At 40.5% G+C, this 24,210-nt stretch overlaps 1 protein-coding gene across 2 annotated transcripts in view; it reads right to left on the reverse strand.

Annotated features, from left to right (window-relative positions):
* Positions 1-801: 801 nt before the first annotated feature.
* sipa1l1 (signal-induced proliferation-associated 1 like 1) overlaps positions 802-24,210 on the reverse strand; it is a 91,164-nt gene continuing 67,755 nt past the window's right edge. The window contains exons 8-21 of one of the 2 annotated variants that reach the window (XM_084432078.1): positions 19,466-20,045; positions 18,563-18,837; positions 16,957-17,247; positions 16,675-16,824; positions 16,374-16,498; positions 11,237-11,334; positions 9,992-10,434; positions 8,432-8,659; positions 7,808-7,970; positions 7,479-7,704; positions 6,945-7,097; positions 5,860-5,971; positions 5,631-5,709; positions 802-3,722 (exon numbers count right to left, since the gene is read on the reverse strand). In XM_084432078.1, coding sequence (XP_084288204.1) covers positions 3,579-3,722; positions 5,631-5,709; positions 5,860-5,971; positions 6,945-7,097; positions 7,479-7,704; positions 7,808-7,970; positions 8,432-8,659; positions 9,992-10,434; positions 11,237-11,334; positions 16,374-16,498; positions 16,675-16,824; positions 16,957-17,247; positions 18,563-18,837; positions 19,466-20,045 — 3,067 coding nt within the window. In that variant the 3' untranslated portion in view covers positions 802-3,578. Of the gene's footprint in view, positions 3,723-5,630; positions 5,710-5,859; positions 5,972-6,923; positions 7,098-7,478; positions 7,705-7,807; positions 7,971-8,431; positions 8,660-9,991; positions 10,435-11,236; positions 11,335-16,373; positions 16,499-16,674; positions 16,825-16,956; positions 17,248-18,562; positions 18,838-19,465; positions 20,046-24,210 lie in introns of both variants that reach the window. The other variant, XM_084432077.1, reaches the window with a different exon arrangement.

Here is a 24,210-nt window from a genome sequence, read left to right on the forward strand (position 1 = left end):
CCAGAGATGGGGTGTTTATGACATTGGTTCTTTATCCAATTTCTATCCTGGTTCTCTTCTATTAGTGCAAATCCTAGAGAGCTCAGTCTGCCAACATCTGCACAGGATTGTGACAGCATTGCAACAGCCGGCACTCTTGGGAAGAGCTCTAAGCCCTTTGCTCCCACTACTTGTTCTACAACATGTTTATTTCAAGTGCACTAAAAATTCCCTATTGCATCGTTCAACCAAAGTTCTCGAGCAGAGGACGTTCCACTTCAGTCTGGGTCTGTGCACTCATTTCCAATAGCCTAAGTCAGATAATAACTTTTGCTCGCTGATATATCCGAAATGTCTCCTGCCACCACGTAACATGAAAATCCAGCAAGGTTATTTGACTTCATTAACTTTTCGGCCAGAAATCGACGGCTGCAGGTCAGAGATGCCCTTTGCATTTATTTTCCATTTTGGGTTAACATTAGCATTTCCACAAAAAGAAGATTCTCTCGCAGCATTTAAAAGAGAATTCAGCGATTCCAATAGAAGCAACTGCCCCAATCACATTAGACTGGACTCAGCCGCACGGTCACAAGAGGGTTAACGTCACAATCAGAGGCAGATCAGCAGGAGGACGTGAGAAGCCCTTGGCAATCCAGCCCTGCTCTTCAACAGGCTTTGCTGATTACTTACTGCAAGGTGCAATTATCCTCGCCACTACCGCGGCAAAAATCAGCCTCTTCCACAAAAGCACAACACTGAAAGACGAAAACATAAAACAAAGGTACAGATCGCAGCAATAATAAACACGAGGAGACGTGGGATGACATTCAACTATTGCATTTAGATTAATTTATTGGCTCAGAAAGCAATGGCAGATTACACCTCATAGAGCAGGCGGCAAGCACGAGCCATTCGTTTTGACCAGTTCATGAATAATTACAGCACCTCAAATCAAGTTTTTTTTATTATTATTTATTTATGAAACCTTAATACTGTAATCACTGGAAATTCTCTTTTTAAACCTCTACACTTTACAAAGATGAACAGTATATGTAAACAGTACTTTTTGTTTGTAATCTTAATGCTCCTTTTTAAAATGTGCACATCGTTAAAAACACAATTTTTTTAAAGTTTAGATGGGAGAATATATGGAATAACGTCTAATGACACAATATAAAAGAGATCAAGGGAGGGAAAACAAGCCCAGCCTCATCTCTCTCAAAAGGGACTGCATACGCAAGAACAAGAAGCAACATCAAGAGCCATATGTTTATGCATGTCCATAAACGAATAGCGATAGATTTATACAAAATGAAAAAAAAAAAAAACAGTGCAAAGAAATTCAAATCAGAAAGCTAAGAACAAAATAAGAAGAGATAGGAGATAAAGAATGAATTAAAATTCACATTCCCACAGTCATCAATATTTACCTTGAACAAAACCATTTATGCGTTTAAAAAATGATAAAGGATTGAGAATGATGGGAGAATGAATACCAAACCCGAGTGGAGTGATGCGAGAATAAATAGAAGTCGTGTTTTGTCCAGTCGAGGAGTTTGATGCTCTCGTTTCACCCTCCTGACTGAGGCAGCAAAACCTAGAAATGAAACTAATAATCTCATGTCGTTCTCCACATTGTGCAGGTCGTCCCGACCGAGGCAAAAGTTTGGCATTCTTAAGTGTTTCGTTCCCTACGGGTATCAGGAGGCACTTTCTGAGACACTTCGAGTGATTCCTAGAACAGAATCGATTATGGCTGCTCACTGTTCACAAACTCAAATCGAAGTTACCTCCGGATCCATTGTGCACATCTTCTTCATAATACGTAAAGTATCCAGAAATCGACTCGTCTTCATTATACTGAGAAACCAGCTAGCGCTTTCTGAAGAGTATAAACAGTATAATGGAGGAGGATCTATACAATATACATTACTTGGGTCAGTGATATAAGTAGGGCAGGATGTTTGGTCTTTGACGCCTGACCCTTCTGCTCTGGGAATGCCGCCATGTTTGGACGATGGGACTGAGAAACGGACAACAAGAGCAAAGTGCTATAACCGGGTGTGAGATTACAGGGCAGTTGTTCAATATGATTGATCCCAGACAGTGAAGCTGGCTCTGAACTAAGCCATCCCCCTGGTTCTGCGTTCTTTGACCAATGACGGCCAAAGCACCCAAGATCTGACTCTGTGTGTGTGTGTGCATTCTTTCTCTGAGGCTAGTTCCTGCAAGCAACCCATTGCAACTTGTGTCTCCTTTTATGAGTTCAGATACGACTCCTAGGCTTCCTTTTTTCCCTTTTCTCAGAAAGGCACCTCCTCTCATCCCTGATATTGAATCCAATACCCGTGTGTCTGGTTTTTACAGCGTTATCTCTTGTTTGAATGGAAGGTTTCCATCACTATGAGTGTGTATAGGCAACGTGGAAACAAACTGGAATAGATTAGAGCTGAAGTCAAGTGAGACGATCACTTATTACCACTAGATGGCACTAAAGCAAAACAATACCAGACTAGGGCTCCACAACTTGCACAACAAAAGATACTGCAGCTCAGGCAGAACTCTACTAGAAATAAAAAATAATACCAAAAATAAAAACAGAGTCCAAAAGAAGTGACATCCCCTTCCGAAATAAACGCTATTCACAGATGTCCGTTGTACTGCACGCATAGAGAATCGAAATTGTTTACTCGTAACATAAACGAAATAAATAACTGAACTGTTCCCAAAATAAGACATGTCCTTAAATTCCAGACTTGTAGGATCATCAGTGTTCGTACCACAGACTTGAGATGTATTTGAGAGGAATCAAGGCAGAGTATTGCCAAAGTCCAGTCTTTAGGACAAGGATTCAGACTCCCTGCTATTGCTTCGTTTGATGTTGAGATGAAACATCACAACATAACACAAGTTTTGACTTCATTATGAGCAAAACACTTAATGCCACCTTCAGAAAAAAAGGGAGCATTCCTTCTTTTGAAACGCAATTGGTATTTGAAGAGCAGAGCGGCACATTTGTAGTTTGTAGATTGGTTTTCGCCAGAACATGCAGACAGGCTTTTTACAGTTAGGGAAAAAAAGCACAAACTCCAAAACCACAATGACGCCGCACGTTTCACAACATGGTACTGGATGCTGAAATGTTGTCGTGTAGCAGAGGAGTCTTCTACTCGGGCTCTGAGGCAGGGGGTCTTCATGGGGCAGGGCTGTAGCACTGTCCAAATGACTGGAACTGAATGTCTGGTTGTCAGTTGTAAGTAGGGCACAGGAGGGACAAGAATGGAACAGCCTGGAAGGCAAAGGCTGGCATCACAGCCAGTTACTAGTTACTCCTGTGGGCACTTCTAATGATGCCCCAAGGGATCTAGAGTGGAGAAGTCATCACAGAATAAGGGCTGAAGAATTGTATTTTCCTGACTTTGAGCCATGCCGCCACAGATGTGTTGACAGTTTGAAGAGGAATGCTAATGTGAATATCAAATTGTGTTGAATTGTGAATGGACAATTCTCAATCCGGTCACACATGGGAGTAAAAGTCTCTCCCATGTCTGTCTGGTCCTCGAGAAGTCTATTGATCTTGACCGTCTTCTGCAGATGGCTCAGTTCAGATCGATGGTGTTAAAGACCCACTCTGTGAACTTCTTGAGCTTGGCAGCAGAGCTTTGAGACTCTTCTTGCAGCCTCTGATTGTCCTCCCAAAGCCTCTTAATTTGTGCCTGCAGTTTCAATTTCTCTTCCCTTTCCTGGAGGAAAAGAAAAACGTAGTGAGAGAATGATAAATGTGAGGGTGAGTGAGTACACTAACTTTAAATATCGACAGAGCTCCTGTTTACAGCAGTTACTACTAGGAATGTAAATGCAACACAAAAAGCAAAATACATTAAACTTTTCAAGGCAAATTATCAAACACTTTTTATCTGGGAAAAATAAAGGCACTACGACAATTGCTAATTCTGATGTTCCAAAGTGAATCATTCCGAGTCAATTACAGTGGTTCAAGATTTGATGACTTCCACAAGTAAAAATCCCCATTTTCTCCATAGGGGAATTATAAACTTGTTTTCTTATAAACTAGACTTACTGTGAGCTATGAGGATGTTAATCATTGGTATATGTAATTGTTGAAGTCATCAGCCAGTATTAGTTCAACTTTACCAAAGTGACCCATGATTCTACAGAGAAATTTCTACCAATCAGAGAATCGCTATAAGCGAAAAATCTTTAAAGGGGACATATCATGAAAATCTGACTTTTTCCGTGTTTAAGTGCTATAATAGGGTCCCCTGTGCATTCACCAACCATGAAAACGTGAAAAGTGACAACCTAGTAACTTTGTTTTGGTAAGCCTTTCTCTGCAAGCATTAAAAAAATTATGCCGATCTGATTTCGTTCCCCTTCTGACGTAGGAAGGGAATATTATTATAATATTACTGCCCCTTAATCTGCACGTTTCCACCCACGGCGCCGCCATTTGGTTTACGCATTATTATACGCAAGCGACAACAGTGTAACCAGCTCTAACGCAATGGCAAAAGTACGAGCAAAGCATGCAAACTGTTCTGTCATTGGCTGCACAGACCAGCACAGAACACTATTTGACCAAAAACATTTCACAGCTGTCTTATAAAGACCTCAGGGAACTGTGTCAACTTGTGTAAAAGTTAAACATGACAGTACATGCAAGTCGATGAGATTTAATCAAGGTAACTCCACAACAACTACATCCATCGATCATGTATCCACTAACCATTCAGAAACGTCCAGGTGCAGTCTAAAAGTTACAATCTCTTCCTTAGTCTCTCTGTAAGGCTGCACTCCGCTATGGGTTATTTCGGAGATTTGACAGAAATTTGCGTTTGTTATTGCTGGAGTATCCGAAGCTTGTGTAAAGGATCGGCCGTCTTCTGAACGGAGGCGAGGAGCAGCAGCTCATTTGCATTTAAAGGGACAGACAAAAACGGGACGATTTTGGTCACACCCAAAAAGGGGCAACTTTGACAAGCTATAATAAATTATCTGGGGGGTATTTTGAGCTGAAATTTCACAGACACATTCTGGGGACACCATAGATTTATAATACATATTGTGAAAAGGGGCATAACATGTCACCTTTAAATCAATTGTTTTAATTTCTCCATCTTCATGGCATTGTTATTCTTTCCCTTATTAAAGCCATTAAGTACTTTTGTCTTTAAGTCCTATTTTCAAAGTTGTGATCCACCTCATAGCTGGTTGTATTGGTTCATAACTCTTAAATCCCTATCCAAAAAACACATCAGGAACCAAGGCCCATGAGAAAGAGGACTGGCACTGTTACACTTTTATTGATAACTACTACAATAACTGACTACAATCTGTTTGTATTGTTGAAAATGAATGCTTCACACATTGTTGGTGCATTACCACCACAAGCAGAGCCATCATTAAGGAGGGAAAAGTGGAAACGATTTCCGACGGCACACACTTTAACCGACACCCGGGGGACAATAACTTCAATAAAACAGAACACGGGCCCTGGAAATTCTAGCAACGGCCTTCACCACAGGTGTGCATTAGTTTTCAATAAATCAATGACTGTCAATTATTCCTGATTTATTTAACCCTGAATAGGTCAAAGAGGCTATTACGAATATTGTATAAGTTCTACTCACTTTCTTCAAGTCCTCCTGCAACATCTTCACCAAAGCCTCCAGCTGAGAAACCTTCCCACTGTAGCTTGAAGGCCCCTCACTAACAGAAGAATCAGAATTAGGACAAAATGGATGCCATATGCAAGAAACAACTAAGAAACCACATACACAATACACATACCAAAAGAATTAGAGATTATTTATTGGACTATTATGAAAAAGCGGAGAAGTGAGAGGGTAGCGGATGTACCTGGGGGAGAGTCTGGTGTGGGGCACTGGCTGCAGCTCTAGATGCTGAGGACTGAGTGAAGACTCTCCTCTCTGACTGACGTCCTGAGAACTAAACATAAACCCTCTTTGCACTGAGAGGGGAATGGGAGGAGAAGAGTGTGATGGAGTTGAGAGAAAGAGAGAGAGATGATGGTGTGATGACAAGCATTCATTTAACTGTGAAGGCATTATTAGGCATACGATAAAGCAGCACCTCGAGCTTAACACAGTCGCACATTATTTCACATCTGTCCATCAGTGCAAGCCCTCAGGGGACATTTCCATTAATGTAACAGCATTTCACTCATTATTCTAAATCCTTACGTTTCAGCAAATTCAGCATATTACATCTTCGCACAAAATGGATAAATCCTTAACGTCATAAACCCCAGTAAATGGGTGTTTCTTTAACTATGGGCACTTTTGGCCCCGTGTTGTGATCCTTTAGAAATTAAAACACATTTCACACTCTCATTAGGTTATTTAATTTTACAGTCAAATGCCATTTTTTCATGAACATTGCCATCACAAGCACCATTCTCTCCACATGTTTTGTGTTCGCTGTTTGATAACATTCTGTGTTGGAAATTACACTGATAGAAATAGCATTTTTGGGATAACGTCGCTTTCTAATGCTAATTTTATGAATCATAATTGCATGTAGTAAGTCAACTTGTTTTCAGCAACTGAAATAAAGCTGAAATAGAAGACTAACTAATTAGGCAACTAACTCAAATAAGTAAGAACAACAAAAACTACAAATCTTGCAGAGGTTTGCAGATTTGAATGATCCTTGGGTCAAGTTTTTCATGATCCATGTCAAATTTAGAGCCGAAGCTACTTTTCACTGTGCACGGACATAGTGACATAGTGTAGCTTTAACAATCAACCCCTGGCATATGAAAGTGCCCATATTTAAAGAAACACCTTAATATGTAAATATTAAGTAAAAACCTCTCCCTCCTACAGAAGATGGACAGATGGATTGTGCAAAACTGTAACATAGCTGAGGAGGACAGGTAAAGAGAAGAGAAATGGGCTCACTGCGCTGTGGTCTTCTCTCACCCTCGTAAGCATTGGCAACATCCACGAGGTGGGTCCAGTCCAGGCCGCTGTCTGTGTCCGTGTCCGGGAGGGGCATGAGACCCAGTTCAGGAGGAGGCAGCCTGTGCCGCTCGTGCAGGTCTGCTAGAGAGGTGTCAGACGCTGAGAGGTCACCTAACACATAGCCAATGAGAAAACGTGAGGTGGCGTGTGTGTGCGCATGTGTGTGATTGAGTGCTTCTGCCCAGTTAGAGATTGTGCAGTGTGCATCTTACACAACAAAATGGGGACATTTAGGGGACTGCAGTGATACTGAATGAAAACGTCCCAGACAATGAAACATTAAGTTGAATTTAGCTTTGAAGTTGTAAAAATATTGTATTTTTCACAAAAATTAGTTTGAGATCAAACAATAATTGGTGGAGCCCCTGCAGTACTGTCACAGACCCAGGGGCTTATTAGATTTGCTCTATGATAAATGCATTTCTAGGACATCTCTATAGATTGTGCTACCCTGTAACGGCACTATGACCCAATCATGACAGGTTTTCTTACCATGCATCTTGATGCCCATTTTGTAAGAAGGTCTGCGCAGTGGGGCGCCACGGGTGGTCGGCGATCGTGGAAGGGTAGAGCAGCTAAAGAGCACGTCGCTGGCCAGAGCCTGCTCCAGAATGGAATCTCCCAGAGATGGCAGCCGCTGACCCCGGTATATACTCTCATCTGACAGGGTGCGCTGCAGAGAACGGCGCCCTGAGCTTGCTAGACCTGAGGAGGAGGACTGCAAGGAAGAAGGATTTCATAAGCTGCTCGCGTGTAAATGAACACTCAAAAATGGCAGCACACTCGCTCAGTATCACAGCGCTTTTCAGTTGATGACGTACCTTCTTCTCCTTGTGCTTACTGGACGAGGGAATTTCTGGCACGATCAGTTTCTTCAGATCTTCTTCCACTGTGGACTTGCACATGGCTTGGGGAGAGTGCAGATCCCTAAGAGAGGGCCTCGATTGAGAAGACCCCGTGTCTGTCCCCTCACCCTGTGGTCTTCTAGGGGGAAGAGGCAGAACGCAAGATTCTGAATTAAACAAAATCCTTGACTGCCAACTGTAAGGCAATCATTTCCACATTTACAGGATCAATATGCCGTTTTACTGTTTAAAACCATTACTCTTCCTCTCCAGAAGGTGGCAGTCATGTATTAGTAAAAACAAAAATTCAAGAGCCAGAGGAAAACAAAACCTAAACTCTTCTGACAAAAAGATTACATAGATTTATTGCCACTGAAAAGAGAGGTCAGAGCCAACTCAACTAGAGCATTAACTTGTCTATTAAACAATGTGACAAATTTATCTAGCAAGACTACAAGTAGTCCATGATTTATGAACTTGAACTTGTTGTGACTGTTTCCCTGTGTGTATCTTTTGAAACATCTCTCCTTCACATCTTTATAATCCAGTCACATATCTTTTAACCATCCATCAGCCCCACAGCTGAGCACCTTTACTTACTTGCGTGTGTCCCCAAAGTCCACAGAGTTTATGGTGCTGCCCGGTTTCCTCCAGCCGATCAGGTACTTGCTAGTGGCCCCTTGGCGAGGATAGAAACTCTTGGGCCCAGGTGACACCGAGCTCTGGGAGGAGGAGGAGGAGGAAGAGGGGGAGGTGGCCGAGGAAGACTCTTCACATGGGGAGCTGTGGCTGGAGCTCAGGACTGCAGGGCTGACAGAGTGGCGTGTGCTGAGGGAGAGCCAGATAATGGGAAAACATGTCTAGTCTGTCTCAGAATAAATACATTTTTTCTTTAATAACCTAGAAAAATAGTACACATACTTTATAGCATGTGTACACATACATATAGCATTATTTGCCATAAAAAAAAAAAAAAAAAAATGCATACAGTATATCAAAGAATTTTAACATGACATGCAAAACTAACATCCAAACTCTGGAGCACATTTCCTCATTTGCCCAAAGATAAGATGTGTGTGGTTGCCAGGGAGTTGCTATGTAGTTGCTAGGGTGTTCTGGGTGCTTTCTAGAGAAATTATAATGTGGGGGAAATCTAATGTGTTCTGGGTGTTGATGGTTAGTTATTTGCTCAAATCAAATAAACCCACTGCCACAATGCAAAGATGAGTGTTGGGTGGTTACCATGGTGTTGCTATACAGTTGTTAGGGTGTTCTGGGTGGTTGCTAGGACACTTCAAATGTCTTCTGGGTATTGCTAGGTGGTTGGTTGCTAAAACGTTGTGTGTGTGGTTGCCATGGTGTTATTAGGGTACATCTAAGGCAGGGGTGTCCAAACTCAGTCCTGGAGGGCCACTGTCCTGCAGAGTTTAGCTCCAACCCCAATTAAACACACCTGAACCAGATAATCAAGGTCTGATTATCTGGTTCAGGTGTGTTTAATTGGGGTTGGAGCTAAACTCTGCAGGACAGTGGCCCTCCAGGACTGAGTTTGGACACCCCTGATCTAAGGTGTTATGGGTATTTTTGGCAAGATTATGATTAAATTTCATATTTGAAAATCACCAATGAAATCTGACAACAACTGTCTCATAAGTTTAGTTTCTAAACGCTCGAATCATGACAAAAAGCGGCATTTTCCAGGTTGAACCAAGCCTGTGCAGTCCTAAGCGCGCATCTCAGAACACTGACTGTTTTTATAGGAACCGGCTCTTCTAACAGCAGCTGATGACTTTACCAATCAGTGATTGGCTCTATCCTTTAGAAGGCGTGACTTATTCCGCCATATTGCACGCTGCACTTTCTCCCATTCATAGTAATACGAGTGCACAGTCTTTCTGTATATAAAATCTTTGGTATTACTAGGTGGTTGCTTACAGGCCCAAATAAAAAAAGCCCACCATCACAATGCTAAGATGTTGAGTGTGGTTGCCAGAGTGTTGCTAAGGTATTCTGGAAGGTTACAAGGGCATTGCTTAGGGAGTTTTGAGTATTTGCTAGGTTGTTGCTTGCTAGTTCAAATAATAATAAAAAACAAACAAAAAAAACAACTACAAGTCTCAGTAAAACTCAGTATAAACTATAAAGTGAATCAAAGAATACCTAGAATGGGAGGCCATGTCACTTAGACTGTAAGAACTGCCATCCCGGACCAGCAGATGGGTCGGTGGGCTTCGGGTAGTAGGTGGTGGCTCAGCAGGGGACACTGGTGACTCTGCAACAGGAGGGGACCTCTCAAGCACCCTCCGGCCCCCTTCTGTAGGGCTGTGCCAGGGTGAAGGAGCTCTCTCTCTGGCCCCAGCTGCTCCCACAGCCAGCAGAGAGCTAGAACTCCCATGGGTGGCCCCGTATGACGTAGCATCGATGCCACTGTCAGCTGAAGCACCCTGCAGGTAGCCACCGCCACCCAGACCGTTCGGCTCAGAGTCCGGCTGCTCTCCCACCCCTCCACTACCCAGATCATACCACTTGTCATCACTGTGACCCCCACTAGACGTGGTACTGGAGAGCGTATTACTGCTGGAATGGGAGTACGGACCTTCAGACTGTAAGAGAAAGGAAATGGTCGCTGAAAAGGTCAAATATTCAGAAAGAGTTAAACTAGATAAGAAAACTAGATTTTACACAGTATTTCTTAGAAAAAATGTTAACAAACTGCTTTTACTGCTTATTAATAATTATGTGCTAAATAAAAGTCAACCAACAAAATGTGGTGCAACCAACATGCACAAAAAAATAAATAATAAAAATGTATATCATAGAGAGGACCCCTTTAGACTCATGTCTGTGTGCTTTTTCTGACAAGACCAGGTTTGTCTTGTTCAGGTATTTTTTGCCTGTGACGGCAAAGCTGAATTTTCAGCAGCCATTACTGCTAATTGTTCAGTATTCAATGAATATGAAGGTCAAAAGAACTGCACTAATTTGAAATGGAAAATGATTTAAAATCTTTTGTAACATTATAAATGTCTACTTCTAATTTAATTTCTTTTTAAAATTATTATTTTTTTTAATCTTACTGAGCACCAACATTTGTTAACATATACAGTAGTGTATATTTTACTGACCCAGCTGCTGAAGTGTTCTGAGTGGATTTCTTTGCGTTGCGTTGCTCTGCTATTGCTAGGTTGCTTAGGGCTGATTTCTGCCTCAAGTCAAAATAGTCCACCCTCAACCACACAAATTGTACTTTATGACCATATTTCTGATTAACATATTAACTTAGTTTTAACAAACTATTGTTTGTGGCATTTTATGGTAATGCTCGTCACTTAAAGCTCCTTTAGTGAAGAGGTACCACGGGGCGCCATTTTTAAGAGCGGTTGTATGCAGCAGTTGAGAACCCACCTGGCTGCCCTTCTTGGGTGAAAGGTGAATGACTTGCTCCTGTCTCTGGATGCGTGGGCCGCCTGAGTAGGACGAGCTAGACTTAGTGACTGGAGCATCTACAGAAGATAACAGCAGGGAGGAAACAGACACACTTGAGACTCATTTAGATGAGAAATGTCATAAACAAAGCCTAAAGTACACATGCGCGCACACACACACACACACACACAATAGTTTATCCTCCTTGAAATAAAATCATAGACAATTTGATCTCAAAGAAATCTGATTTGACCAATATAGCTTATGCAGTCTGTGCTGATTTTATTACAGGACAATGAGTGCAAAAGAACCTATTGTGTAATTGTTGGCTGTTACATAATGGCCATCATAACAAAAATAGATGGTACAAGCAATTAAAGTACACAGAATTCAGAAGGGGGAGGGGATGGATGGACAGGAAGCAGAATGTCGGAAAATGCACAGACTTGAAATGATTCTAAAACGTCAGAGACTTTGTGTTACAGTTCACACAGACTGATTGCACAGGCTTTAAGACAAAATCGAGTAGACATGGGCATACATTTGAAAAAAAAAAAAAAAAAGAGGAGGAAAATAAGGCAATTTCTTTGTACATGCATGAGCCACTGCAACATTGCTTTGTCAGAGGGGGGCAATTCCTTTCGAGCTTTATGAAAAGGCTTTCCTTCCCCTCTTGACACCCTACTTCCTGCCTCTACCTCCCTTTAGCTATTCAAAGCGGAGTTTTGTTTGTTTTTCAGAATAAGAATACCTTGCAGTATCTCTGAACTCAAACTCAGTTTGTAGAAACCACGATCTTTTAAGATGAAATCAAACACTTTTTACTCAATTCAAATTATTTCCTGAATGTACAATTTTGTGCTAACATGTGCTAAAAAAAGTAAAGGTTTGGATGTGAATGAGCATCATTAAAATAGGCAAAAAGTATGCCTCATATGGATTTGTCACATACCTTCCAGCCTTATATAGGAAAAGGATAGGACTAGTTTTCATGGAGGACATTACAGAAATTCATGTTTCACAATGTCCGAAAGTGCCTTGTCTGTGTTTTTCTCACACAACCTCATAAAAAATTCCAGGGAAAATTACCTACTGTGAGAAATCTAATCCCGTCCAAATGCGAATGTCAGTGATTGCTGATATTGTATTATCCTAATGCTTCTTGTGATTTTTTTAACCTCCCTGAGCTCCCGTTTGCACTCCAAATTTTCGCATGCTTTCATTTTATTTCAATATTAATAAATAGAGCCAAATTAAGGAAATTGCAAAGATGGCCCATTTTAACATCAGTGTCAGGTAAGATACTTGTCTACATGTCTCTGCCCACTTCTGTGGGTTTATTATAAACAGCCAACCAAGTTGTATCCAAGTAGTTCATAAAAAAAAATATTTTTTTAAACATATACGTCATTTGTGATGCACGCAAGCACAACACATGACCTTCTGTATTACGCCCACATCTAGAAAACACACACACACACACACACACACTTCTGTAATAAACATGGAAATGTTAGTCCCATCTGAATCGGTACATGAAATCACATACGTCGAGTGATAAGAATTGTAACTCAAACATAGTTTAGAAAACTACTCGAGTCCAATATGGCATGGTCAACTACAGTAGAACAAATCTCAGATTAAAATGTTTTATTGGCCTTCCTCCCCCTTCTTGTATTTGTCTTCCTCTAATTTGAACAAATTCTGCATTACTTAGATCCAAAGCTGACGAATTCATCTGTATATTTACACACCCTCAGATTCTGCCAGGTGGGATATTTATATTACCATTTAATTACTTTACTAATAGAATGGATTTTTAGCTTTTTTTTGTTTGCATTTCATTAGTTTTAGTGGTGCATAAATAGTCTTCGATTAAATCGTTTTAAAATAAATATCTATATAAAAGAAAAAAATTATATTATATTTATTTAAGCTAAGGTTCTTTGGGTCTATAATTTGAATCTTTATAAATATAACAAATCAGCAAGGTGACTTTTCTCAAAGCCACCCCAAGAGACAAAACCAACATAAATCAAGCATTTGGTGACTGACTTCTCATTCTCCGAACAGTCGTCTGCAATCATGAGAGCGGCATATACATGATGAAAACAAAGCAAAAAAGGGCTTTTTGGCAGCAAACCCTTAATATGGGTTTGGTTCATACAGGGATAAAAAAAAAAGTACCCCATGTGTAAAATGAAATACTCTGCTGTATCTTTAATGCTGTGGGCCTAATTTTCTGCCAGAGGTCCTGGACATCTTGTTCAGAATACATGGCATCATGGATTCGATCAAATACCAACAGATAAAAAATTAAAACCCGACAATCCCTGCTAGAAATCTTATAATGGGCCATGTTTGGATCTTCCAACAGGACAGTGATCCAAAAATGGGTCACTGAGCACAAAACCAAGCATCTGCAATGGCCATCCCAGTCCCCAGATCTGAACCCTATAGAAAATGAGTTGGCTGAACTGAAGAAAAGCAACGCCAACATTGATCTGGGAATCTGAAGGATCTGGAGAGATTTTGTATGGAGGAATGGTCTCTGATCTCTTGTCAGGTGTTCTCCAAACTCATCAGGCATTATAGAAGACTCAGAGCTGTTTTGGAGAAAAACATATATTTCATAATGTGATTTCCCCCCCACTTTCAATTATTTTACTTCAAAAAAAGGTTAAAAAAAATGTTTAAAAAAAGAAACAATTAAGATTTCTTTTTTACAGCTTTTTTTGATCATATTTACCAAGGGGGCAACTAATTCTGACCCGCATTGTAATTCTAGGCAATGGTAACATTTACAGCACGGGTCATAAGGTTTACTGGGCCAAATGCTCAGATGTGTTTTGATGCGTTTTGTGTGGGCTGGACCCTGCTATTACCATCCGAGTCTTCGCGATGCCACAAAGCGGAGCTAAGAGGGGTCAAGAGAGTGTGGAGGTGGGCCGCTTGACCACAACAGTCAGAGATGGTTACAGAGAAATATACAAAAGAGGGACATAAACAGAGACAAAGCGAGAGACAGACAGACACAGTGGAGGTAGCATAAGACTGCCTGCAGATCCTGCAGTCTTTTTAAAAAAAAACACAGTAATATTCCTGTCAAAAACAGGAGACATGTGGAGAAGCAGAGGAATGGAGAGAGGAAGAGAAGTAAGAAAAATATGCAGAAAGGGGGTGGTAGTGTGAGTCACAGCACACTTGGACCTTGAAGAGTGAGAGAGAGTGTGTGTGGTGGTGGTGGTGGTGGTGTGGTGGTGGTTGGGGGGGGGGCTAGAGGGACACAAAGCGCTGCTTACACAACCGTACCAGCAGGAAAGAGGAGGTATTTCTATCTTTGCTTGAACCCATATACAGCATGCTGTTCTGAGACAACATTTATGTTTGCTGCCTTTCACTGGACACAGCTTACTTTCAAAGACTATGCTTGATCTATCGAGCGCTCTAAGGTTGACCACGGTTATACAAGAGAGAGGTATTCAGGGGAGGGAAGGATCAGATGATCTGGTGGTGTGTGTGAGAAGATCAAACTGAACTGAGCTGGGGGCAAAAACAAGTGTGGCCCAAAAGAAAAAGAAGCAGTCAATGCCAGGTGGAAATATGGTATAACAAAACCACATAGCCTACAGCATGGCAACAAGCACCCTAAAAAGGAGCGTTTCATTGCATTGGTTTTCATACTAAAACGTCTGTAATGTGTTTCCCTGAGCTCTTGGGTTAAAACAATGTGTCACTTTCAGTGTTTTCTAATGAAAGCACTTGAGAAGAAAGACTAGGTTTTTACATATCTTCAAGTGAATGTGAGTGGTGCTTGCCCGTGTGGCCGCCACTATGCTAAGGTGTCGTGGGTGGTTGCCGGGATATTACCATGCGGTTGCTAAGGTGTTCTGAGTGGTTACTTACTGGCCGAAGTCAAAAAAGCCCACCCTCAAGTCCCTTTGATATTCTGATCCTCAGATCCTTCCTATGGGATCTTTTCACCCACTTTATCCCTGACCAGGTAAAAATGTCTCAAGAATCCTAATTTTACTCTTTGTAAAATAATAGTGCACCTGTCCTTAACTGTCTGTAACATCAGGGTTGTTATTGTTAACTAAAATAAAATATTTTGTAAAAAGAAAATGTTATGTTTCATCTAATAAATGTTAGATGAAAAACTTAAAACTTAGAAACCTTAAATAAAAATTAGAAATGTTGTGAAATTATTAATTTTAGGATGAAGTTCTAAAATCAGTTCAACTATACACGAAATGAAAATAAAGCTATATACATGTAGAAAACTAATTAAATGACAAAACCACGATTACTAAAACTTAAACTAAAATTAAACTACAAACTGAATATATAGAAATAAAAGCCAATTCAAAATATTAATAAAACCTATAACAGTATAGAAATAATACAGAAATAATGCGTAGCACAAACAGTGTGGGACGAGTTGATTACATCTGTTCAATAAGTAGCAATTGGACTGCTCTGTTGTTAATCTTCCTAAAATGTACAAAGTCAGAAAGTTCCCTGTATAATAATAATATATATGTAAGCAAAATGGACAACTGAAATATGATTCAATTAATCAGAATAAAATAAACTCAAATCAAAAGCTTGAGAATGAGAATTGAATCAAATCTTATAATCGGCATTGATACCCATGCCCCAAGTGATTTTTTGCTTAAGTTTAGCAAAAGCATCTGATTTAAGAAATGCTTGAAATTGGCTAAGAGGAGGTGGTGTTACTGTTAAAAAAGGTACAATTTCTTTTTTTGTGTTTTGAGGGTTTATGAATGGCATCATGTTTTGATGAGTCTAGAAGCAAAGTCTATAATCACGATTCATTCAAATATCAAGCACAAATATCTAAACCCATAATACAAGCACTATTTCTGTCATCATTCGCTTATAAAAAAGTCAGTTTTTGAATATTCACAGTCATTCTTCTGAAGTTTTGTCTTCATTCATTCTCCTCAATATTTCATTGTTAATAGTTTTGTTTAGCTCATTCATTCACTCCTGCAGAGCTTCCTCATTGATCTCCTCTTCCCCTCCCTTTCAGACATCTTGCATTTAGCCTCCTCCCCTTCTATAATTCATCACCGATGGAGTGTGTTCTAACCTGATGGTGGTCTGTCAGAGCTGTCCTCCACTCTGGGCCAGCTGGGGGTCGACTTGCCGCTGCTTCCTCCCTCTGCCACCATTTGCCGCTCCGCTGGGAGAGGAGAGTGCCTGTTGTGTGCAAATCTATGTAAACATAAACATGTATACGCTTGTCAATCGCATGCCTCATTTTGCGACCAATGCATTGTGTGAAAGTTTGAACAGATAAATTGGAGAGATGACTGGGTGATTAAGGGATGGACAGTTAAGTGCTCAAAAGAAACCAAGGACGAAGAGGAGGTATTTTTGTAGAGCCTCACCCCTCAGGCATGGACTTCTGCCTCCAGTGAGCAGAGCCTGAACCCGTGTCACTGGAACAGGAGAGGTTACTGGGGGAACTGCGGTTGTGGGGCGAGCGCCCCAACATGAGAGATGAGGTCAGGGCATAGTTCTCAGACCCTGGAGACATCCTGAGAGAGGTAGAGAAAGAGCGATAGACACAAATAAAGATAAACGAGAGACAGGAAGAACGACAAAAAAAAATGAAGGGGAAGAGTAACTTAACAAAAGCTCCACTCCATTAAAGCAGCTATCGTACACACCTTTTAGGGTCTAGGGGTCGGCCATCACTGGACACGCTGCGGGGGATGGCAGCAGCTCTCTCGGGCCGCTCGGCAGAGAGGGTCTTGCCCATGCTGGCCCCCAGGCTGACGGCACGGTTCGGGGTCCCACTGTGACTCTGAGGTGAGGCAGTGAGGGACTGCTGTGGGCTGGACGAGGTGCGCTGCCATTTGTTATTATTGCTCCGGAAAGGAAACTTGTACTCAAATGAGCCGCTCTCATTGTTGCCCTTGTATTCAACAACTGGCATACGGTGCAGTTCTGAACAGCCCCTATAAGATGACAAATTTGGTAGTTAGTGGTAAAGAAGAGCATTTGACTTGATCTTGAAGGTGAAATGAGGCATTTACACAACCGTTTATAAGTTTGGTTCCAGTAAGATTTTTTAAAAATGTTTTTGAAAGACAGCGCTTAAGGCAGCCTCACCAAGGCTGCATTTAATTGGTCAAAAATACAGTAAAAACTGTAATATTGTGAAATATTAGTATGATTTAAAATAACCATTTTCTATTTTAATATATCTTTTAAAATGTAATTTATTGCTGTGATTACAAAGCTGAATTTCCAGCAGCCATCACTCCAGTCTTCAGTGATCACATGATCCTTCAGAAATCATTCTAATAATGTTGATTTGGTGTTTAAGAAGCATTTTTTATTATTATCAATGTTGAAAATGGTTGTACTGTTTAATCTTTTCGTGGAGTAAGTAACCATTCAAAAGAAATGACAGAATGACAGAAGAAAAAACAGAAATGATTAGAACTAGGAATCTGTGTAAAATTATAAATGTCTTTAGTCACTTATGATCAATTTAATGCATCCCTTCTGAAAAAAGTATCAATTTCTTTAAATTTTTAAAAAAAATTCTTACTAACCCTAACATTTTTATTGCAGTGTACATCTCTTTAGTCTTTACTATCTTGGCAGGAGATAGCAATATAGTTTGTGGAAATGTTACTCCAACCTGGTGCACTAAAGTTACTAAATAACAAACCAACTAAAATAAACAACGTTCTCTCTGTAAGGCCTATAAACTCCCAGGATTTATAAACAACACTTAAAAATGAAATTAGTAATCCTTAAATTAAAATAGAAATTCTGAATCCTGTTTGCTACCTCAATTCACATTCAGGAATTAAATTGTAATTCCTCTTGTTTGTTTAAAACCCAGAAGATACAGAAGAGTGTCAGTTTTTAGTTTAGATAGAAACAAACTGTAAAAAAAAATGGAAATTGCAGGTTTTCTAAGGATAATAATAATGCACCACTACTGTAAAAAGACAAAAAAAAGACAAGTGAACAAATAAAAATCCAGTGGGTCTGATGATTTGTAGTTTAGACCCTGATCATTATAACCTTCAAGTTGGCACAGCGCCTGCAGGCAAGCCTAGACTGGGAAGGCGGATCTCATCTATTTTGGTTTGCATGTGTGGGCACAAAGGTGCAATGTTTTGTATTTTTGTCTTACTGCAAAACTTGGAATGACTGGTTTACTTTTACAATCTGACAAAAATAATTGCTACTTATTCACCAAGATTCAGTCAAGAAATAATGAATCAAACCATTAATTGATGCTAAAAGACCTACCTGCGTGGTGTGGCGTCCTCGTGGGGTGGTATGATGACAACTTTCACAGTGACTGAGGTGCGGAGCAGGTCTATCATCTGCTCGTGTGAAAGTGTTGCCACAGCCACCTTGCAAATTTCGACCAATCGGCTGCCTTGCCTCAGCCCCGCTTGCCAGGCATAGCCGTACGGCTCCACCTCTGCCACTATGCCTTCATAGTTAACGTGAAAGCCAAGTTGGCCCAGCCCATTCCTCCGCAAGGTCATCTCAGATGTTTCACAGCCTTTAGTTAGGTGCTGAGAAGAAAGGGGGAGACTTATATGACTTGTCTGACACAATTTTTCTCAATTCTAAAATAGTTTTATGCAATTTAGAACCATGTCCTCTATTAAGGATGTAAGACCTTATCAAAAATGCGTCAAATGGATTGGAAATGTCTATCACAAGCTATTGAACCCATCTGCAAATCAGGATCAGGGCTTTTTTCTCTAAGTATAAAGAAAACTCTGTTTATGTTTCATGACTGTGATGGAGATCATGAGCATTCAGTTCGCCGAGTACTAGTTACCATGGCAACAGCTCTTGCGCTTGAAGAGTGACATAATGGGCAGGGGGCCAAATCAGGAGTACATTCAAGCCACTGCACAGTTATGCAAAGGCTCTCTTATACACCCCATTAATTCACACGATGAAACACAAACAACACAGCCCTCAAAACTACTTTGAGCTTTTTCCAAAACCTTGATAGCTATAATCCCACTTGGATACAAAACAAAAATGATTAAGAACCAAGAGACAAGCTCTCAGGTCCATGTGCTGTGACTGACTGAATGACAAATGCTTAAAGTTTCTTACATTTAGCAAATTTTTTTTAATAAAAAAAAAAAAATCCATCTGTCATGATACCTGCAACTCCACACTTACCTCTAAACGTTTGACAACCTCACGGAAGTCTTCTGTGTTGTTATTGATGGAGCGCAGGGAGATGTTCTCTCCACGTTCATAGTAGATCTTCATGGAAGCAGGGCTTCCCAGGGTCCAACCAATGACATCTCGGACAGCACAGTTAAAGACAACAGCCTTGGCTTCTGGGTCCACCAGCACTAGAAAGTCATTTGAAATGGCCAGCAGGGCCTCCAGTTCTCCTCCGGCGCCATGGTCCTCGGCGTGAACAGGCCAGGTGATGGCTCCTGGGCTACGCAGCTCCGCACCAAGGTACGGCCGGGTCTTCTCCTTGCGCTTGTGGGCCAGAGAAATGAAAGGAAATTTGCCCGAGGGATCAATAGGCGTGCTCGTAACGTGACGCTCTGCCAGGTCCCTCAAGTACTCCTGCCGTGTCCGAGTGGCCATGGCGCGAAACTTGTCTGACTTGTGGGCTGCATTTTCAGCGTTGATGACCTTAGCCAGAAGGAAATCTCGAAAGACTGTAGAATTCGGGAATGTAGCATCCTCAGGAATAGGTGGTCCAAAGGCAGGTACATCTCGTGAGCGAGCCACTGCCACACTGTGAATGAGGGGGTGGAGATGATGGAGGGAAACAAGAGAGAAGATTTCAAATAATGAGACAAATTGCTCATCACATGCACAAGATAATTGCTAAACCATTCTCAAACTTCCCTAAAGGACCTCATGTTTATGCATGAGCAAAATTCATTCCAAAGACAATGTGGCTGCTATGGAAATTATGAAAGTCAAAGTGTGAAGTGTGGCAGAGGGGACATCAAATAGTTTGCCAAATGGGAATGGGAGGACATTAACAAAAAGACAGGGATGGCTATTAAGTTGTTGACTACTCCACACAGTGACAGACCCCTCATATGCTACAGAAGAACATTATGAATTCAATTCCAATTCTGAAAATCTTCAAACCTTTCTTCTCTACCTTGCTGCTTCATCTCTCCCCTGCTTCTTTCCTTTCATTAAGCCTCTGGAATGGACATCTAAAGCTTCCTGCTCTGTCTGGTATGCTTGGAACTCATACGTAACTAGCCAGCCATAGCAGTGTAATGAGGCTGGACTAAAGAGAGCCACTAGCCCGTTTTTACAGTGATACTGGAGGAGGAAGACAAAGAAAAGTGGGGGCCAGAAGCTAGAAACGTTGGTGAGAGAAAGAGAGGGGCCAAATAAAATTCTGCTGTCTGTGCGTGGGCCTGATCTGTAAAAACACTAAGGGAAAACATGTACGTGTGTGGTAGAAAAATGAGCTTGCAAATTCATCACAACATAAACTTCTCTCCCACAGTACCAGCAGCTTGCTGAAGTACGGACTGAGATGAATAACTTGTTGATATCTAATTCAGTCATATTGTTTTTCTTTCTTTGCCTGAAGGGACAAAACAACACCGTTTGGAAGGCTGGAAATCTAATTGTTGCTGGTTTGATGCCCATAAGAAGAGAGTTATCACCCTTGTTCCCAATAAAAAACTCAAACATATATTACACGGATCTTTTATGTACATCATGGTAATTAAAAATCATCATATTCACATATAATATTTACTTGATACTCCGAGGTACTTCAAAAGAACACGATGGTATTGCTATAGAACATCCCACAAAAAAAGTCATTTTTTAACTGCTTATTTTAAAGCTCTCTCCTTTAATAGACATTAAATAATTCCATGTTTTTGTGTTTTTACATACTTTATTGCCAAGTGATGAATAAAGAGTTGTAAGTGACTGGTAGCGCTAAACTACAGCAAGTGTTAATGGGATGCGTGTTTCCCACAAAGTCCACTGTCATACTTGGTATCGTTTGAAAGATTTTCACATCTCATCTGTTTTTAAACATGGTACCCCAACGCACTTCAAAGAACAGGTCCAAAAACGATGATATAACCACATCCCAAAAAAATTGTGCCATAGTAGTAAAACGTATAACATTTACAGTTACCATTGCTCTGTTATTTTAAACCTCTCTTCATTATATTGTTTTCTGTTTAAGCATTAAGAAGTCCAAACACCCACAATTGTGCTTCACCAATGGCATACAAAAACCAAACTCTGTATGAGAGTGCGGACAATAACCGTCATCAACATTTTTCAAAAGCCAGAATAACGCAGTGCATATTCCATCCAAACATAATCCACTTCTGGGCATCGAGCAGTTATTCAGTAATGACTAACAGCAAGCGGGCTGACTTTATTGTTGCAGCCGACCCCCTTGGCTTAGATGGAGAGGCAAACTGGATTACATATCTAAAGTATAAATACACAGTGTGTGGGTTGGTGGAGCATCCACTGCCCACAGCAAGGAACCAAAGAACCTCCACACAAGCAAATAACACCCTGACCCACTCAAAAATACACAGGTGTACAAGTATCACATACACAGAGCAGAGTTCTCACACAATGTAAACTTATTGAAAAGATTAACTCTTTCTAAACACACTAATTTCCAACATGATGGATACTAAAAAACAACAATTCAATGTAACATATTTGATCATTTCTTTAAGTAAAATACTTTCTGAAGCTACACTAACATTTAAAGGTTTGGGCTGAGTCAGATTTTTTAATGTTATTGAAAGAAGAATCTTATTAAGGGTGCATTCATTCAATCAAACTACAGTAAAAACAGTAATATTGTGAAATATTATTTCAATTTAAAATAACTGTTTTCTATTATAATATCATTTAAAATGTAATTTATGCCTGTGATGGCAAAGCTGAATTTTCAGCAGCCATTACTCCAGTCTTCAGTGTCACACGATCCTTCAGAAATCATTCTGATTTGGGTGATCAAGATTTCAGATTTTTTTTAATCAGTTGTGCTGGTTAATATTTGTGTGGAAACCATAACATTTTCAGGATTCTTTAATGTATAGAAAGTAAGCATTTACAGCATATATTTGGAAATATCTTTCTCACAAAATCCCTGTCACTTTTGATCGATTTAAGGCATCCTTGCAGCATGAAAGTATACATTTCTTTATGAAAAAATAACAAAATAAATACTGACCCCAAACTTACTCTAACAGATTGATTAACTAATTTATTAGACGGATTCACACTAATAGGTTTTAAATATTCCAGCTACTAATTTTAAGGAAAAAATGCAAAAGTCTGTAGATACCATTACATGATTCAGATTGCAACGTCACAACAATTTATTTTGCTGTGTCACTGTAGACCCTGCAGCAATGCGATAGTGATGCAGGAAACACTTCTGTACAGACGGACTGAAGAAAAAAAAAAAAGAAAAAAAAAGCAGTTTAACAGCTTCCGCTTTGTACAATATTACCATCTATCTTAACATTTCCCTGGTGGCTGAGAGGTCAGGCCCCCAGTGAACAGTGTTAACCACTTCAGTACACCCAACAGCAGCCAATAAAACAACAGGAGCGCATTTAAATCATTAACTCTCTCCATAAACACCTTTAATCACCCTTCATTCCAGTGTTTTACCCTTTACACAAATAAACAGCCACGGTACACGATCACAAATGAAAACCCAAGACCCGCTGAACCCACCTGATCCACTTCCTGACTTCCATGCCAATTCCTGTCTAAACAGTCCAAGCAGGTTAACATAGCAAGAGTGGCCACAGCTGAGGAAATGTTCAAGCTCACAAGAGGAATTCAGTTTGCGGTTGAATGGGGCTACAGGAGGAACGGAGGGAGGGAGTCCGTCAGGGAAGGGGGAGAGAGTCCGTCAGGGAAGGGGGAGAGGGTTGTCGGGTTTAAGCGGCAGGCCCTCATCAAGCCCCTCTCAGGAGAGGACAGTTGGCAAGGGTGTGCATGCAGCCCTCTCGTTTGTTATGTGCTCCGTTTAGCTTATTGTTCCAGAGAGGCTCAGTCAGGGCGGGCCTTTGTAACTTCTGTACTTTCAGAGCTGAACAGCGATGAGGCTCCCTACTGGGTATAATTAAGATGACACACAATGAGGCCCATCAGCAATTATAACCTCTATTAGTTTCATGAGGCAAAACAGAAACCGAGCAAGCAAGAGAGGGAGCGAGAGAGTATGCGAGCGAAAGATTAAGGGAGTAAGTCACAATGAAGATATCAATGATCAACATCCTTTTTGATGCCCGATCGGGTTCAGATAAGCACAAATTGTGTCTTTTGTTTGACTCACAGTAGCACTTTCAAGGTTGAACTGCAAGCAATGCAACGATCAACAAATCCTACTGATAAACAGCCCCCAGTAGGCGTGAATGAAATTAAGCAGGCCTAGCTCATTTGAAGTGGTTAAGAGCAGCTCTCCCCTGAGTAATGTGCTGTACGACAAGAGTAATAAGCTGGCCAGAGGACATCAAGCGAGAACATAACCCACCGCGAGCAGGAAGAAAATCCTTTTCTCCAAAAATAAAACCAAAAACAACACCCCTACAATTAGATGTTAAGACAGGGAAAAGCTTATTTTAAATTCATTGGCCAATGGTTTTATTTAAAATATTATAAAATATATAAATAAAATATCATTCTTGTTTTTATTACAAAAAACTTTCAACTTCAACTAGGATACAAGTAAACAACCAGTCATGAAATCAAAATTGTTGTTGATACCTATCACTATTAAACGTTTATTTAAAAATGTACCTACACTGATCTTTTTGTCCAATCAAATCCTCTTGAGAAAAACAATATCCCAAGACAATAACATCTACTGTACAACCCAATTGAGTCAGAAATAAAAGTTACAATTCAGTTAGAGAGTCAGATGT

The sequence above is a fragment of the Rutilus rutilus genome, assembly GCF_951802725.1.
Source record: "Rutilus rutilus genome assembly, chromosome: 15".
Taxonomy (NCBI): domain Eukaryota; kingdom Metazoa; phylum Chordata; class Actinopteri; order Cypriniformes; family Leuciscidae; genus Rutilus; species Rutilus rutilus.